Genomic DNA, 19,428 nt, shown 5'->3' on the forward strand with positions numbered 1-19,428 from the left:
AAGGATGACATAGGACCAGGCGGTGTTTCCTTCTGTTGTACGTAGGGTCGCTATCAGTGGGAGCTAACCAGGTGGCACCTAACATAATAACATCAGCGCCATAGGTCAAATACATCAATTCTTCTGTCTTCATGTTTCATTGTCCAGTTTTTGTATTCATATGAGGTGATTGAAAATGCCATGGCTTGGGTTAGGTGCTCCTTAGTTATCAATGTGTAACATCTTTGCTTTTAAAAACTTTAAAGATATTTTTTGCAGCTGATTTGTCCAATACAATATGTTGTTTGATTTCTTGACTTCTGCTTCCATGAATATTGATTATTGATCCAAGTAGAATGAAATTATTGACAACTTTAATTTCTTCTTCATTTATCATTTATTAGTCCACTATAAGTATAGAAGGTAATATTTTGCAATTAATCATATTCAATAGTCTGTGTGTGTGTGCAACATGCGTGTGTGTTTGTGGCCTTTTCACAGAGTTAGTCAATTCCTTGAGGAGCTTACTGTTGACTCATCTATATGTGGTTGTACTTTATGAAAACATTGTTAATCAGTTACCCTATGACCTGGTATGCCTGTAGACAAGATTTGTTTGTCTGGCACAGGGTTTTAGGAAATTGCATATATCAGGAGATTATACATAGAAAGTCAGATTTCTACGTTCTTTTAGAAAAAACTAGAAGTTCTGCCAACAGTGGACCTGAATTCCTGCATGGCCTCACTTCGCTAGAACTGAGCTCTTACTGCCCCCTTCAGCCTGTAGAGATGGCTGACATTCTCCTGGTCTGATTGTCACCCGTCACGTTTACTTCACTGTCAGGTTATTAAATGTAGATGTCTGCAGACCTGTTCTCTGACAGACTCCTGCCTTCTTCCCATGCATTGTGATAAGAGTTTGCTTCAGTGTTATGACACGGGGCTGCAGGTCTTGATGCTGGCCCTTCTGTTCATGATGGTGGGATTAGCACTGGCATTGCTGTTATTTAGTTGCCATTGAGTTGGTTCCAACTCATGGTGTCTCCATGCACAAGAGAATGAAAGGTTGCCCAGTCCTGCGCCATCTTCATGATCGTTGTTCTTGCGACCACTGTGTATTTTGAGCACCTCCAACCATCTTCCAGCGGTATATCAGACAGTATTCTGTTGTGATTCATAGGGTTTTCATTGGCTCATTTTTGGAAGTAGATTTCCAGGCCTTTATTCCTAATCTGTTTTCTTAGGCTGGGTTCTCTAGAGAAGCAAAACAGTAAAGTGTATAAAATAGATTTATATCAAGAAAATGGCTCACAAGGTTATAGAGGCTGGAACATCCCAAGTGTGTAGATCAGGATAGAGGCTTCTCCTGATTCACGTAGCAACAGGGGCTGGTGAACCCAAGATTAACAGGTTGGAGAGCAGGGCTCTTGCTTACAGGCTGTAAAGATTGACGAATCCCAAGTTCGGCAGGTAAGCTGCCGGCTCAAGTCCCAAGAACCATAGGTCAGATGAACAGGAGCCAGCTGCAGGATCAGAGCAGGCCAAAGCCAGAACGTCTGCTTATATTTGGACGCAGGCCACGTGCCCGAGGAAAAACCCTTTCAACTGATTGGCTACTCATAGCGGATCCTATCATGAGAGTGATTACATATAAACACTGAGAATCATGGCCCAGTCAAGTTGTCACACAGTCTTAACCATCACATCTGTCTTAGTCTGGAAGCTCTGTTGAAACATGTCTACCATGGGTGACCCTGCTGGCATTAAATACTGGAGCATAGCTTCTAGCATCATAGCAACACTCAAGTCACCACAATATGACAAACTGACATACGGGTGGTGGATAACTGGCATTAAGAGACTGGAAAGAAGTACTGGGGAGAAGAGGATGAGAGGAGGGAACAACTGAAGCTGGTCACACTAAGACTGTAGCATCTGTTATCTGTACGCATAACATGTTGCCTTTTTTTCTTTTTAAAGGTTAAATGTGAGCCAAGGCTTATGTGCGCTCCAAGTTCAAGACTGTTCATTTGTACTATTTTCTGTTTATTGGAAAACTATGGAAACCCTCTCTTGAAATGAGGAGGGTGACTTGAACTTGGCATTTCTGCAGGGCTAAGCACAAAGGAGGTATTCACCAAATATTTGTGCCATTGAATAATTAAACTGTATTCTCTCTGTCAAAAAAGCCTCTGCAAATAACAGTTAAATATATAAATGCGAGGTTAACTATGAAGATGAATCAGCTTTCAATTTTATTAAAAGATGACTTCTGACATTTCTAAACTGCTCATTAGGGTGGATCACGTGTGTTGAGCCTGTGATACGAGTTTGTTAGACATGTTTTAAAACTTGGTCCTCGGAGAAGCTTTCATTTCGAATTAATTTTTATGTGGTGCATCTGTTGTTGCAGTCTTTGGGAAATCATTAACTATGCTCCCTCTCCCCGCCCAGTGAATAAATATTTTCTTCCCTGTATGTTGCAGGCCTGTGCCCTCATAATTCCAGTGGCAATATAGCACAGTCATTGCAAACATGGATTTGTAACCAGGTTTTCTGGTATCAGATCCTGGTTTTGCCTCTCACTTGTCATCTCACCTAACGGTCTCAGTTTCCTTTCTATAAACTCACACTTAAAATATTATTATAAGGAAATAACAAATACTTTTTTTTTTTTTAGTACATCTAAATCTCTCTAGATATCTTAGAACATACTTGGCATGTAATAAGTGCTTGCTGTTACTATGTCTAAGAACATCTCATACTTCTACTGCCTGTTTTTTTATCGCCTGTGAACTAAATGGTTTTTACATTTTAAGATGGTTGAAAAAAATCAAAAGAAGAATAATATTTCTTACCCATGAAAATTGTATGAAATTCACATTTCAGTGTCCACAAATAAAGTTTTATAGGAACACGGCCACGCTCGTTCATTGTTTTATAGCCTGTGGCTACGTTCACGTTTCAGCGACAGAGTCCAATAGTTGCAGCAGAGACCACCTGGCCCACAAAACCGAAACGCTTGACTGCCTGACCCCTTAACACTAGAAGTTTGCCAACCCCTGCAGAAAACACTTAATTACCATACTTGTGGAACCCTTATTGCGCTCCAGGGTTCTAGGTGAGACTTACTCCTTGACATTGGCTGCTGCTTCTCATTCATAGGTGGGATGTTCCTGCGTTGCATTAGTCAGGAATGTACAGTATTTTGTAGTGATTTTGGCCATATGTGTTGAGTGTGGGTGCGTGTTTTGTTTGTAAGATTTTGGAGCCAAGTGCAGTGGTTACCCTTGGATGAGTGATTAACTTCTGGAAGGGCAGAACTATGTCTCAGTCATCTTTGTATTCAGTAGGATGTTCCATGGGGGCCTTTCTCATACTTGTTGTTCAGTAAACAAATGAGTAAGCTAGATGAGAGAGAGAGGAAATGAGTGTTTCGTTCATAAAAAATGCTGCCTCTGAAATGACCCTCTTTACCATTGAGCATAAGTAGGGCCTAGGGATGAATCCCGTGAGTTTGCTGCTGAGTTTCGTCTGGTCTCATGGGTATTCCCAGACACAAGGTGTGCTTTTGTAGTGTGTGCCAGCTGTTTCTGAATAGGATATGTCCCCACAGGTCATCAGGTTCCTGAATTGGGGATTTGGAAGCTTTTTCTCTATGAATTGAAACTAATTTGTACTCAGGTTCAGAGCCTGCGTTTACATTCTTGCCTGTGATGAAAGGAGTGCTTTTTTGTCTTATCAGCCCTCCCAGATATTGTTGACATTTTATGGCATTTTTCTGACAGCAGAAAACGCAAAAGTTGTGAGATGAACGATAATATTTACCATTTATTGAACATCTGCCATCCTAGTTTTGAACACATGAACAAATAGACACAGAAAGGTTAAGTGACTTGCACAGAGTTATCTGGCTAGTAAAAGGTTTCTTGTTTAAGGATAAGGTAATTGATGGGCATTCATAACGACTTGTAATATGGACAGATATGTTTATTTTATATTATGATCTTTTATTTTGGAAAACGGAGAGTAAAGGACTGTATGCTGCTCTGATTATGCATGTATGTAATTATTATATGTGAAATAAGGGGGTGGTAGTTCAGTGGTAGAATTCTTGCCTTCCATGCGGGAGACCCGGGTTCAATTCCCGGCCAGTGCACCTCAAGCACAACCACCACTTACCAGTCAGTGATGCCGAACAGATTTCAGCGGAGCTTCCAGACTAAGATGGGGCTAGGAAGAAAGTCCTGGCAGTCTACTTCTGAAAAATGAGTCAGTGAAAATGCTATGGATTACAATGGTCTGTGGGTCACCATGAGTTGAGGGGCTGCCTGTGTCTAGATAGGCTCATTTTTCCCCTAAGATCCTGTCTGTGTCTAGATAGGCTCATATTTTTTTTTTTTTCTCCTGTGAACTTTACTTACATCCTTGTATCTTCTCTGTGTCTAAGACCAGGGTTGTTCAACTCTCCCTGAAAGGGAATCTGGTTATTTGCTGGTAGATTTGCTGAACTGCATTTTGGTTAGTTGAGGGAGGAGGCTCAAAGGTAGCCAGGTGGTAAGGGGCACTTCCACCCTTTGCTTTTACCAGTATTGGTTAGGAAGCCTTGAATGTGTGGGACATTTCCCCTTGCTCTGCTCTCTGAAGTTCTGCCTTTAAGGGTGTCTCCTGCCTCACGTAAAACGGTTATTGTGATCGAGATAATCTGTGTGTCCCTGACACCGTCAAGGCTCATGAAAATGTCAGCTGGGAATAGAAAAGCAGCTTTGTTTGAAATTCAAATACGTTCCAGTTTACTGAGAGCCCTGATGGTGCGGCAGTTAAAGTGATCTACTCCTAACCAAAAGGTCAGCGGTTCAAAACCACCAGTGCCTCTGCGGGAGAAAGACGTGGTACTCTGCTTCTATAGAAATTTATAGCCTTGAAAACCCTATGGAGTCGCTATGAGTTGGAATCCACTCGATGGCAGTGGGTTTGGTTTTTTTGGTTTCTCTTTACTGGTTCTGTGTTGAAAACTTTACCATACTTTCTCTCATTTGTAGTGTATGAGCTATGGAAAAGACACATGGTATAAATCATTAGTTGACAGAACAGTATAGTTAATGAAAAACAGGTAGGAAATCAGAAAAAGGGATAATGCAAGGTTTTAGGAAACTTCTGGTTGGCTTCCTCCCTCTTTTCTTTTTCAAGCTTTGAATAAAATTTTGTTTTATATGGTATGTATATAAGCCCTGGTGACATAGTGGTTAAGAGCTCAGCTATTAACCTAAAGGTTGGCAGTTTGAATCCACCAGCGGCTCCGTGGAAACCCTGTGGGGCAGTTCTGCTCTGTCCTATAGGGTCACTATGAGTTGGAATCGACTGGATGGCAATGGGTTTATATATATTAATTTGTGTAGTTTTTACATTACTGTTGTTGTCAGCTGCCTTTCAGTTGGACCCCAACTCATGGCAACTGCGTGTGTTACAGAGTAGAACTGTACCATAGGATTTTCTTGGCTGTAACCTTTACGGATGCGGTTCTCCAGGCCTCTTACCTGTGGAGCTGCTGGGTAGATTTAAACTGCCAATCTTTAGGTTAGCAGCTAATTGCAAACCATTTGCACCAGTTGTTACATTGTGCATTATCATTTTCTGGACATTTTCACATAATATGTTATTTTTATCTTCACAATAAAATGTGATTTAGAAAGAGGTTGATGGTTGATCCAGGTTCACCAGCTAGTTAGTGGTTGACCTGGCTTTAAAACAGGCTTCCTGATTCTTTGCAAGGTGATCGCCCTGTTTCAGAGAATCTACCATTGTACATGCAGAGAGGGATCTGGCCAAACTGAACGGAGTGGGATTTCCTGGTATCTAACACCAGAGTATCTTCATCAGTGGAGATTGATGCTATTCATTAGTCAGGGACAAGAATTTAGGAATTTTATAAGCCTTGCGGAGCCCCGGTGGCGCAGTAATTAAGAGCCAAAAGGTCCGCAGTTCTAATCTGTTAGCAGCTTTTTGGAAACCCTATGGGTCAGTTCTACTTTGTCCTATAGGGTCACTGAGTCGGAATTGACTCGATGGCAGTAGATTTTTTTTTTTTTTTTTATATAAGCCTTGTAAGGAGCCCTAGGGGTGCAGTGGTTAAGCACTTGGTTGCTAAATGAAAGTTTGGTAGTTCAAACCCACCAGCTGCTCTAGGGAGAAAGACATGGTGGCCCGTTCTCACAAAGGTTAAACACCCGTTGCCGTCGAGTTGATTCTGACTCATAGCGACCCTAGAGGACAAAGAGAAATGCCCCATAAGATTCCCAAGGAGTGGCTAGTGGATTCGAACTGCTGCCCTTTTGGTTAGCAGAAATTGCTCTTAACCACTGCAAGATTGTATCCTTGGAAGCCCTATGGGGCAGTTCTACTCTGTCCTCTAGGGTTGCTGTGAGTCAGAATTAACTGGATGACAATAGATTAGATTTTGGTTTTTATAAGCCTTGCTTGTCAAGATACTGGACCCGTACTGGACTTAGAATCACAGAGCCAAAAGTATCTTAATTATTAAGAAATAAATGGCCAGAAATCATCACCTTAGCACCTGAGATGTGAACTTGGTGACAAAATGACCTGCCCCATAATGGATATTCTGAGAGACTTTGTCATACCATAAAGTGCTGTAATGGGATAGAACCCACACACTGAGGGGACCTTTGCACCTGGCGACTGTGTGCTCCTTTATACATTTTTAATGTGTCTCTTTATCATTCCTTTCTCAGGAACGTATACCATTGTAAAGGCTTATTAAATTAACCATAGCTTGTTTTTGCTCCCTTTCTAAGAAATAATGCAAAGTATTACTTCTCAATTAAAAAAAGAAAATGTTTTTCAAACATAATTCAAGTTTTCCTTGTACGGAAAGAACAAGTACAGAGATTTCAAAATTCTCTGTACTTGTTCTTTCTGTACAAGGAAAACTTAAAGAGTCCGTAGAACATTCAGAACTTTTTAACAGGAAAAAATAAAACCACTCATTTATTTGCCAATTATATTTGGAATTTTTACTGCTGAAGTAACCCAGATTTTACTTTTTCTTTTATAGAGTGGAAAGCCGCCTATCAGTGATATGTTCACAGACCTCAAAGATGGAAGGAAGCTGTTGGATCTTCTAGAAGGCCTCACAGGAATATCACTGGTGAGAGGAGCCATCTTTAAGAACTAGGCCAGCAGACTGTTACTGTTCATTACTGGTACTTAAAGACCCACTATGGGTACTTAAAATATGAAAGTTGAAATAGAAAAATTGAAAAGATACCTATTTTAACCAATTCCTTGATAGCACAATATTTAGGCTTTCTTGAGGGCTCTATTTTTTTTAAAATTGAGCTTTAGATGAAAGTTTACAGAGCAAATTAGTTTCGCATTAAACAATTAATACACATATTGTTTTGTGACATTGGTTGCCACCCCATGACATGTCAACACTCTCCCCTCCTCGACCTTGAGTTTGTCATTACCAGCTTTCCTGTACCCTCCTGCCTTCTCGTCCGTGCGCTGGGTTGGTGTGCCACTTTCGTCTCGTATACATGGTTGAGCTATGTGTATTATTGTTTGTTTTATGGGCCTGTCTAATCTTGGGCAGAAGGGTGAACCTCAGGAGTGATTTCAGTACTGAGTTAAAAGGGTGTCCGGGGGACATACTCTCAGGGTTTTTCCAGTTTCTCTCAGACCAGTAAGTCTGGTTGAGGGCTCTATTTTAATCAAAGATAAAACTACCTCAAATCTCATTTCTCTGAGACAGCCCAGGCTGAGAAAGAGAAAGAAGGATGGATATGTAAAATAGGCATAGAGCTTTTAACAGTAGGGAATAACAGAGATAAATGCATTTAAGCATTGTTTAACAAATATTTAAAAAAAAGAAAGTTGTTTAAAACTATGAGATTTATTTTTATTCAGGTTTTCAGTATTTGTTTCTTCATCAAATTCAACCCTATGACTTTATGTGTAAGGCACTTTATACTCACACAGAAATACCTCCAGAGGCTGAATTAATGCAAAAGGCAGATGGATTCCTTTCTCACCAAAGTGTGGGCGTTATGCTATCCCATTTGTTTTCCAGATGGTGGGTAGGCACTTGTGAGAGAAATTGATCCCTTTCTCAGATAGGATGGCCTGGCCAGTGAGGCAGAAAGATGCTGCCCAGATCACCTTTCCCAAGGTGGCAATTCTTACCATCCCTATGGGCTCTTGTAGCACTCCTGGAACTGGTGACAGCGCCTCCCTTCTCTGTCCACACTACTGCATTATGGGGGTGACACACTTTTCCTAAATCTTCCTGCGGCTGGACCAATTTAGATAAAAGAAGCTGTGTTCCTAAAGCAGTGGTTCCCAAACTTGTCTGCATATTAGAATTACCGGAACTCTTTAAAAAATTGGAAAGCCCAGACCACACCCCATACCAGTTAAATCACAGTCTTTTGGGGGATGGAACGGAACATAGGCATTGGTATTTTTGAAGTTCCCTAGGAGACTCCAGTGTTACCAAAAAAAAAAAAAAGAAAACCAGATCAGCTGCTGTGGAGTTCGTTCTGACTCAGGCTTAGCCCATGTGTTTCAGGGTTTTCATGGGAGTGGCCATTTGGTAGAGGTGCCTCAGGGTGGGTTTCAACTGCCAACCTTTCAGCACTTAACTCTGTCAACTTCAGGCAAGATAGAGAACCGGGGTCTCCAGATGTTCTTAGTTGAGGAATTTGTAAACTCCAACCTCCAAGGTGGCCTGAGAAATCAGCCAGGGCCCCTGGCACAGTCGGGGCTTGCACCCTGAGCTTGCTGTTATGTATACAATTCCGTGTCAGCATTTACCAGACCTGTGAAGGGAAAATCTGTTTTATTTGTTTTTGTATCTTCTTTTCCAGCCAAAGGAACGTGGCTCCACAAGGGTGCATGCTTTAAATAATGTCAACAGAGTGCTGCAGGTTTTACATCAGAACAATGTAAGTTCGTGAATGTGACTTTCGGGGTTCTGCTGGGTCATGGACATTATTTATCTGGACACCAGCCACTTGCTCTTTGCACTGGCATCAAGTGATTTTTAGAAACATTTCTCAGATGTATTGAACCTTTTCTATGAGTGAAAGAATGTGTAGTCATGTGCTTTTTCTGATTACTTCATTGATCTATTGTGTAAATTATAAATTTCCAAGATTAAATTTTACTTTAATTCTCTAAAGTGAAGTATCTCTTATCATTTACTTATATTGTTGGCTCGGCCTGCTAAAGTGAAGATCTGGTCTTCTGTGGAGAGATCATCTTCAAAGGCATTTTTCATTCTAATAGGTGGACTTAGTGAATATAGGAGGAACCGACATCGTAGATGGAAATCACAAACTGACTTTGGGATTACTTTGGAGCATCATTTTACACTGGCAGGTGGGAACATTTTGAGTCACTTTTTAATAGAAATTGAAAATACGTCATTTGGAATGGAAAAGGCTGACAAACTGCTCTATTTTCCTGGCATAGGAAAAAAGTATCTACTTTTTAAAAAAATATTCAATTTAAAACAACTGACATATTTTCAGGCATATTCAAAAGTTACAAGAATAATTCAAAGAATTCCTAGACCCTTCACTCAGATTTCCCAAATGTAAACACTTCTCTATATTTCTATGCCCTGTCTCTGCCTAAATAGTTCAATGTGCGTTCCCCGAAACTAAGGAATTTTTCTAAAAATAAGGAATTTTCTTATATAACCACAATAAAACTTTAATATAATATAAAACCTAAACCAACAAAAAAACCAAGTCCAGTGCTGTCGAGTTGATTCTGACTCATAGCGACCCTATAGGACAGAGTAGAACTGCCCCACAGAGTTTCCAAGGAGCGCCTGGTGGATTCGAACTGCCAACCCTTTGGTTAGCAGCCGTAGCACTTAACCACTACACCACCAGGGTTTCCAAATATAAAACATATATCCTCATATATAATAGTGTATTTTCTAATTATTAGATAAAATGATAATTGCTATGTTATGTCATGATAACATAAAATATATAGCTGTCAATGTCAGGAAAATAACATTGAAACAGTACAGTTATGTAATCTATAGCTATTATGGTGACATTGTCACTTGTCCTGTAACATCCTTCATACCAAACCCAGAAACCAAATACATTGCCGTTGAGTCGATTCTGACACACGAAACCGTATATCCTTCATAGCAAGAAAATCCACGGTCACGTTTTTGAAGAGACCAGTTAACTGAAGGCTGGCTATTTTGTAGAATGTTCCTCTGTGTGGGTTTGGCCGATGTGCCCCTAGGATTAAGTTCAGGCTGTTCAGTTCTGGCGGGGATTCCACAGAAGTGATGTGTTCTTCTTAGTGCGCCATATCAGGAGGCATGTCTGTCCATTAGTTCTGTTTCTGACAGTGTCAGCTTTTAGCATTTGGTTAAGGTGGTTATCAGCCAGGTTCACAAGTGACTGCCCTTAGTTAGTAAACACTATCTTGTGGGGATATACTTTGAGATTGTGTAAATATTCAGTTACTTATCCAACTTTTATCCCTTAGTTTTAGCATCCATTTGTAATTTTCACTTGGATCCATTATTATGTGGTTGGCAAATAGTGATTTTCTAATTTCACCATTCCTTCTGCATTTATTACCTGGCTTTCTACTTAAAGGAAGACCCCTCCCTTGTCTCTTGTCTTGTCTGTCTGTTCATGTATCTATATATATATATCAGTGTAGACTTACTTAGTAAGTTATATTTTTTTACTGTCATTTTTTGATGCTCAGATTATCCTAGATTTGTCCAGTAGGAGCCCCTTTAAGTTGGCTCCTGTGTTTTTTTTTCATACGCCTGCATCATTCTTTGAGTACTTCCTTAAAACGTATGTGCTACTTTGGAATATTAATTAAAATATGTTAGTTCCTGCTACTTTGGAATATTAATTAAAATACATTGGTTCTAGATGATAACTCTTACTGTCATCTGAAAGTTATTTCATGCTTTGATTTTGTTGTCAGTCAGGATTTGTCTCCATCATTCTTATAGACAGTAGAAATTGGGTTCTCTTCCTATTTAAAAGATCTTTTAAATGTGTGTTGTTGTTGTTGTTAGGTGCCGTTGAGTTGGTTCCAACTCATAGAGACCCTGTGTACAACAGAAGGAAACATTGCCAGGTCCTGTGCCATCCTCAAAATCGTTACGCTTAGTGCGTTGTTTAAATGTATAGTATTAAGATACTACCTTTTATGTGGTGACAAAAGTAATGTTCATTATAACCAAAAATAATACAAGTATTGTTTCAACTGTAGAAAATATAGTAGTACATAAAGATACGTAAAATCACCTCTAAATCCTAGTTTCCCAAAATAATAAAAATATTTTCTTTCTAGTTTTTAAGGGAAAATACAGAAATAGAATGAGTGCCAGTTACCTGACCCATAACGGTTAATTAATGTAATATTCTTTATTCAAGGACTTGATTCAGGTAACTTTATTGATTTAATAGGCTGACATGGTTTCTCTTAAATAGGTAAAAGATGTCATGAAAGATATCATGTCAGACCTGCAGCAGACAAACAGTGAGAAGATTCTGCTGAGCTGGGTGCGCCAGTCCACCAGGCCCTACGGCCAGGTCAACGTCCTTAACTTCACCACAAGCTGGACAGACGGACTCGCCTTTAATGCCGTGCTTCACCGACACAAGTGAGCCATTTTATTCTACTTAGAAGTAGGTTTTACAAATTTGTGTCTCTTCTCTGTCCCTATTCCTTTTCTCTTCTCTAAAAGCCCTTCCCAGTCCCCACCACTTCCACCCTTGCAAATGCTCTACCGAAGTATTAAAGTTTTTATTTCTAGGAGGCTTTGAATGGGTTACCTGTTGTTTTCATCTTTGTAAGTTATTTTTAAATAGCATATATTGGACAAGGCTTTGAGTTATAACTTAAAAGATGAACCTTTTCTTTAATTCAAAAATAAAAAAAAATCTAAATAATGAAATGTATTAATGATAACAATGACTGCTTTTTTCCCACATATCTCATCCTCGTTGCATTTTATTTGCCTGGTGGTACCAGACCTGACCTCTTCAGCTGGGACAGAGTTGTTAAAATGTCCCCAATTGAGAGACTTGAACATGCCTTCAGCAAGGCTCAGACTTATTTGGGAATTGAAAAGCTGTTAGATCCTGAAGGTATTGCTCAATATTTAATTGCAACTTTTTTTCCTTTGTAATTTTGATCACTTGAAAAGTGGTGGGTTTTTTTTTTTTTTTTTTCCTTTTCAAAATTAATTAAGAGGATTGAGGAGTGTTATGTGGAAGCCATTTTCTTGCAGACAAGTTATTAGTTATCTTTTATATGTAGCAATTGATAGGATTCTTCAGGGAGAAATTTAGTTGTATTATTGGAGAATAGTTCATCTTTATTAGAGTAAGATTAAAATTTTTAGGGAAATACAATCATTAGATAAACAATTCAATATTTGGTTTACTTCATTAAACTGAATTTTTGTGTGAGTTTATTGCCTGTGTTATGAATACTAGTTGCAGATGTTGTAGGGTTGAGTACTAGACTTGTTTTCATGGTATGAATAAAGCCTGTCATTATCTTAAATGGTAACATATGGTAGCTTATCTTTGAGCATTTTGGGGTAGCTTTTATGGTACCAGAATACTCTGCTGTGCCTTTGTGTCGTATATTATTATATGAAACAGAAATTTCCTGAGCTATGGTACTGCAAAGATTACGTATTAGGTATTGTTTATGGGTACTGAGGAGAATAATTTTATGTCTAATATCGATCAGTTCACATATTTTGGGCATCTAATTTAAGCTGGTTCTTATTTCCTTCCACTTTCAGACGTTGCTGTTCAGCTTCCTGACAAGAAATCCATAATTATGTATTTAACATCTTTGTTTGAGGTGCTACCTCAGCAAGTTACTATAGATGATATCCGTGAAGTAGAAACACTTCCAAGGAAATATAAGAAGGAATGTGAAGAAGGAGAAATTAATATTCAGGTAAGTTTTCATGAATTTTTATTAAAATGTTTGACTTGTCATATTTGTGTTCTCTTAGGTACTATTTAGGTTAAAATCCCTTTTAGCTAGATAAATTCCCTTTTAGAGCGTTTTTACTTTGAATGAGAACATATTAGTTTCTCAGCTTACATTAGTATTAGAAGTTCAGTTTATCGATTAGCATGCCTTCACATGAAGTGATAGAAAACAGTGACTTGACTGAATTAAGAAGAAAAATACATAGTTTCATACAACAACAAGAGTGGAGTTAGGGCCTAAAGCTGTTGGTCTTTCTTTGGTTAACTTGGAGATACTGACAAGAGAGAGCAAGGGCTCTGGAGTTAGGCAGACTTGTGCACAGCGATTTTAGGAAAGGTGGTTAAGGGTTCTGTTTCCCTCATTTTTGAGACTGGCCATTATATTTCCTACAGTGAAACGTCTAGAGAGACAGATAAAAGTAAAGGCTTTCCAGCAATCATGGTTACCTGACGTTACAATGAGTGGCCTAGAGAGGCTCCCTGTCACTTGTAGTGTGGAAGAACATGGAGGAATGGCTGTGGGAGAGAGGATTCGAGCATCGTTGGACAATGTTAGTGCTTCCAGACACTTGCATTTCACAGACCATTAACAATATATAAATAATAATTATTCCCAGCAAAAACATTTAAAATTATCTTGAATGAAACACAGTGAATAACTTGGGCTTAACATGTACCTTCCTATATTGTCCTTATTTCCCTGTGGAATGGAGAAGAATTTATCACAGACTACAGCTTTATTACCTAGACTGGATGACCTTTAGCCTTCCTTCCATTTCTGAGAGTCTTTGATTGCCTTCAACTTAAACAGTTTATAACTGTATCAAAATAGAAACTAAGATTAGATGCCATGGGTTTACACTGTTGTTGTTAGGTGCCAACTTATAGTGACCCTACATACAATGGAAGAAAGCTGCCCAGTCCTATGCCATCTTCACAATTGCTGTTATGCTTGAGCCCATTGTTGTAACCACTGTGTCATTCCATCTTGTGGAGGGTCTTCCTCATTTTTTCTGACCCTCTACTTTACTAAGCATGATGTTCTTCAGCAGGGACTGGTCTCTCCTGATAACATATCCAAAGTACATAAGATGAAGTCTCGCCATTCTTGCTCCCACGAAGCAGTCCGGCTGTACTTCTTCCAAAATAGATTTGTTGGTTCTTCTGGCAGTCCACGGCGTATTCACTATTCTTCGCCACTACCATAATTCAAAGGCGTTAATAATTCTTCGCTCTTCGTTATTCATTGTCCAGCTTTTGCATGCATATGAGGCGATTGAAAATACCATGGCTTGGGTCAGGTGCACCTTAGTTCTCATGTGACATCTTTGCTTTTTAACACTTTAAAGAGACCTCTTGCAGCAGATTTGCCCAAATGTAATACATCGTTTAATTTTTTGACTGCTGCTTCCATGGACTTTGATTGTGGATCCAAAAAAAAAGAAATATTTGATAACTTCAATATTTTCTCTGTTTATTATGATATTGCTTATTGGTCCAATTGTGAGGATTTTTGTTGTCTTTCTGTTGAGGTGTAATCCATATTGAAGGCTGTAGTTTTTGATCTTCATCAGGAAGTCCTCGAGTACTCTTCACTTTCAGCAAGCAAGGTTGTGTCATTTGCAGGTTGTTAATGAGTCTTCCTCCAGTTCTGATGCCCCATTCTTCCTATAGTCCAGCTTCTCTATTTGCTCAGCATACAGACTGAATAAACCTGTTGCTGTTGAGTCAATTCCAACTCATAGCAACCCTACAGGACAGAGTAGAACTGCCCCATAGAGTTTCTAAGGAGTGTCTGGTGGATTCTGGCTGCCAACCTTTCGGTTAGCAGCCATAAGTCAACCACCAGGGTTCCCACAGATTGATTTAAGTATGGTGAAAGGATACAGCCCTGACGCACACCTTTCTTGACTTTAAACCATGGAGTACCCTCATGAGTACAATTAAGTGTTCTGGAATTCCCATTCTTTGAAATGTTATCCATAATTTGTTATGATCCACACAGTGGAATTCCTTTGCATAGTCAGTAGAACACAAGTAAACGTCTTTCTGGTCTTCTCTGCTTTCCGCCAAGATCCATCTGACATCAGCAGTGATATTCCTTGTTCCACGTCCTCTTCTGAATCTGGCTTAAATTTCTGGCAGTTCCCTCTTGATGTACTGTCGCAACTGCCTTTGAATGATTTGCAGCATAATTTTACTTGTGTGTGATATTAATGATATTGTTTGATAATTTCCAGCATTCTGTTGCATCACTTTTCTTAGGAATGGGCACAGATACGGATCTCTTCTAGTCGGTTGGTCAGGAAGCTGTCCTCCAAATTTCTTGGCATAGATGAGTGAGCACCTCCGGTGCTGCCTGTATCTGTTGAGACATTTCCATTGGTACTGCATCAATTTTTGGAGCCTTGTTTTTCACCAGTGCCTTTAGTGAAGCATGAACTTCTCCCCTCAACACCCTTGGTTCTTGATCATATGCTAGCTCCTGGAATGGTTGAATGTCGACCAATTCTACAATGACTCTGTATTTCTTCCATCTCCTTTAGACGCTTCCTTTGTCATTCAATATTTTCCCCATAGAATCCTTCAGTATTGCAACTTGAGGCTTGAATTTTTTCTTCAGTTTTTTCAGCTTGAAAAATACTGAGTGTGTTCTCCCCTTTTGGTTTCCTAACTCCAGTTCTTTGCACATCTCATTATAATATTTTACTTTGTCTTCTTGAGCCACCCTTTGAAATCTTCTGTTCAGCCCTTTTATCATTTCTTCCTTTTGTGTTAGCAACTCTTATGTTCAAAAGCAAGTTTCAGTGTCTTTTCTAACATCCATTTTAGTCTTTCTTTCCTGTCTTTTTAATGACCTCTTGCTTTCTTCATGTCGTTGATTTCGTTCCACAGCTCTTCTGATCTTTGGTTTTATCAGTCTTCAATGTATCAAATTTATTCTTGAGATGGTCCCTAAATTCAGATGGGATATACTCAAGGATGTGTTTTGGCTCTTGTGGACTTGTTATAATTTTCTTCAGCTTCAACTTTAACTTGTATATGAGCAGTTGATGATCTGTTTGGCCCCGACCATATTCTGACTGATGTTATTGAGCTTCTCCATTGTCTCTTTCCAGAGATGTAGTCGATTTGATTCCTCTGTATTCACCTGGTGAGGTCCAAATGCATAGTTGCTGTTTATGTTGTTGAAAAAGGTATTTGCAATGAAGAAGTCATTGGTCTTGCAAAATTTAGTCATGTCATCTTTGGCGTCATTTCTATCACCAAGGCTGTATCTTCCAGCTACTGATCCTTCTTCTTTGTTTCCAACTTTTGTGTTCGTTCCAATCACCAGTAATGATCAATGCATCCTGATTGCACATTTGATCAATTTTAGACTGCAGAAGTTAGTAAAAATCTTCAGTTTCTTCATCTTTGGCCTCAGTGATTAGTGCATAAATTTGAGTAATATTTGAATTAACAGGTCTTCCTTGTAGGCATATGGGTATCATCCTATCACTGACAGTATTGTACTTTAGGATAGTTGTTGAAATGTTCTTTCTGACAATGAACACGATGCCGTTCTTCTTCAATTTGTCATTCCCAGCATGGTAGACCATATGATTGTCTAACTCAAAATGGCCAATACCACTCTGTTTCAGCTCACTAATTAATGCCTAGGATATTGATCTTTATGCATTTTATTTCATTTTTGGCGACTTCTAATTTTCCTAGATTTTTACTTCATACATTCCACATTCTAGTTATTAGTGCACGTTTGCAACTATTTCTTCTTATTTTGAGTCATGTTGTCTCAGCAAATTAACGCCCTAAAAACTTGACTCCATCTATGTTGTTAAGGTCACCTCTACTCTGAGGAGGCAGCTCTTCGCCAGTCCTATGTTGAGTACCTTCCAATCTGAGGGGCTCATTTTCCAGCACTGTATCAGACAGTGTTCTGCTGCTATTCATAAGGTTTTCAGTGGCCATTTTTTCATAAGTAGACCTCCAGATCCTTCTTCCTAGCCTGTCTTATTCTGGAAACTCCACTGAAACCTGTCCATTAAAGGTGACCCTGCTGGTATGTGAAGTACTAGTGGCAAAGCTTCCAGTATTACAGCGATACGAGAGCCATCACAGTACAACAAACTGACAGATGTGTGGTGGGTATGCCATAAATGCACATACATATTTTGATCCTTCATTACTGTGAGTATTCTGCTGTTCAGCTTGAGATAAGCCTCCTCATAGGCTATCACTGCAACATGTGTACATGTTACGATAGTGCTGAGTAACAGTTAATTGCAGACCCTGCAGCATATATCCTTCCCCACCCCCAATACCATTACCTCACAGGGACTTAATGTTTATGCTGTGTTGCTGCTCTTGACATTTGTTTTGGTATCATGGTGGGGGAAAGCATCCTTCCAGTTCATTAGAAACCCCAAAATATGTAAAAAACCTAAAAGCAGTACCACTTTTAAATTCTGGTCTTGGGCAGGGCATGTAGAAGTGGGGTGTAGGTTGAGTTAGCGGCAGGTGAAAACTGGTTTTACAGTCCTTTCTTCAGGTAGAACTTTAACTGGTGTCTTTTATTCTTGGTGGTGGTGGCCTTGTTTGTGCCGTCGAGTTGATTGACTCATAGTAACCCCACGTGACAGAGTAGAACTGCCCCATAGGGATTCCTAGGCTGTAATCTTTCCTGGAGCAGAATCTGGCCATGTCTTCCTTACCACGGAGCTGCTGGTGAGTTCAAACTGCTGACCTTTCGCTTAGCAGTCAAGTGCTTTACCATAGTGCCAGCACCCAGTGGTGTGCTGGTAAACCAGCTCCCCAAAAAACAAACAAACAAACAAACAAAAAACAAAACCCAAAATTTGATTTGTATTATTTGATGGTGTTTTTGGTATAGATACTCTCACCATGGCCAAATTTTAGACTGTCAAAGATAGTGGTTCAGAAAATTCCCAAATATTTCACTTGGGCATGGGAGCCAGCTCCAGCATACAGCTGAGTGGCACAAAACAGGAGAGTTGATGTAGGCAGTTGACCAGGTCCTGTAGCCTGGTCATGAATTCTTCACTGTATCACTATTATTATTTTGGGGTGAGGAGTAGAAATTGTTTTGATCTATAGCATGGATTTTGAGGTTTTGTGTACTTTTTCAATTTATACTTGTGGTTAGTACAACCATGCTGCTTCTTATACTTCCTAAGTATCACTAAGCAGTCGCCTGACACTTGGCTGATGTCAAAGTGAGCGTGTCTCCTGCCACTCATGCTCTGCTAGTCATGAGGGTCACTTATTTATTTTTGAGCCAGTAGCTTGTAATTATGGTACTTGGTTAAGAGAAACAAATCATTTTCTTTTCACCTGTTTTCCATCACCTTCCAAGATCCTTTCTTTAGCTGCAAGAAGAGATGCACATGGATTTCAAAGTTATAGGAAATACATTTTAGAGAGGCAGAAAGCCTGGACTTCGGAGTTAAATTTCAGCTTTGTAACTCCTCTCTTTGGGTTGGTTAGTAAGCTTCTGAACCACAGTGTTGTCTGTAAAACATGGGTAAAACCACTTGTTTTATAAAGATAAACCAGAAAAACCAAACCCACTGCCATTTGGTTGATTTCGACTCATAGCTACCCCATAGCGCATAGTGTTTTCAAGGCTGTAAATCTCTATGCAAACAGACTGCCATGTCTTTGTTCTATGGAGCCACTGGTGGTTTTGAACCACTGTGCCACCAAGGCTCGTTATTTTATAAAGATAGTGACTTTTAAAGTGCCTGAAATGATACTAATAAGCATTCAGTAAGTGGCAGCCATCGTTCTTACAGTTTTTCCCCTCAGCTTGTTTTGGCATTGTCATTTATTCTCATACTACAAATTCCTTTTTAAAAATGTTATTTAATTTCCATATATTGATAACAGTCTTAAACTGGCGTAACATCTTTTTTTTTTTTCTCTGTGGTTTAGAGAACTGCCTATTAAATAGATTTTCTTTATTTAGTAGGTTGTTGTTGGTATGTGTTGGTGAGTCAATTTCGACTCATAGCGACCCCAAGTGACATCGTAGAACTGCCTCATGGGGCTTTCTTGGCTGTCCTCTTTATGGAAGAAGTTTGTTAGGTCTTTCTCCTTTGGAGCTGCTGTGTGGGTTTGAACCGCCCATCTTTTGTTTAGCAGCTGAGCGCATAACCATTTGCCCCGCCAGAGCCAATCCTTTTATTTTCCCCTTTTCAAAAATAATATGATTTATAGGAAAAGAAGAAACTTAAAGAAATAGAGCGACAGATGGGGTACCAGTGTGAACCTAGGATTCTTTTTAGTAGTTTTAAAAATCAAGTGATGCTGAGCCCTAGCGTCTTACAATTGCCTGAAAAATTGCGGGGAAGCATCTGCGGTGCAGTTATTATCCTCCATTGTGATA

General features: G+C 39.4%; 1 protein-coding gene across 10 annotated transcripts in view; it reads left to right on the top strand.

The window, feature by feature from the left end:
• Positions 1–19,428, top strand: part of UTRN (utrophin) — a 610,574-nt gene that overhangs the window by 138,671 nt on the left and 452,475 nt on the right. For all 10 annotated transcript variants that reach the window (XM_049902936.1, XM_049902887.1, XM_049902897.1 and 7 more), the window contains 6 exons: positions 7,055–7,147; positions 8,868–8,945; positions 9,289–9,381; positions 11,493–11,665; positions 12,037–12,152; positions 12,821–12,981. In XM_049902936.1, coding sequence (XP_049758893.1) covers positions 7,055–7,147; positions 8,868–8,945; positions 9,289–9,381; positions 11,493–11,665; positions 12,037–12,152; positions 12,821–12,981 — 714 coding nt within the window. The remainder of the gene's footprint in view (positions 1–7,054; positions 7,148–8,867; positions 8,946–9,288; positions 9,382–11,492; positions 11,666–12,036; positions 12,153–12,820; positions 12,982–19,428) is intronic.

This window comes from Elephas maximus, chromosome 1, assembly GCF_024166365.1.
Source record: "Elephas maximus indicus isolate mEleMax1 chromosome 1, mEleMax1 primary haplotype, whole genome shotgun sequence".
NCBI classification, from domain to species: Eukaryota; Metazoa; Chordata; class Mammalia; order Proboscidea; family Elephantidae; genus Elephas; species Elephas maximus.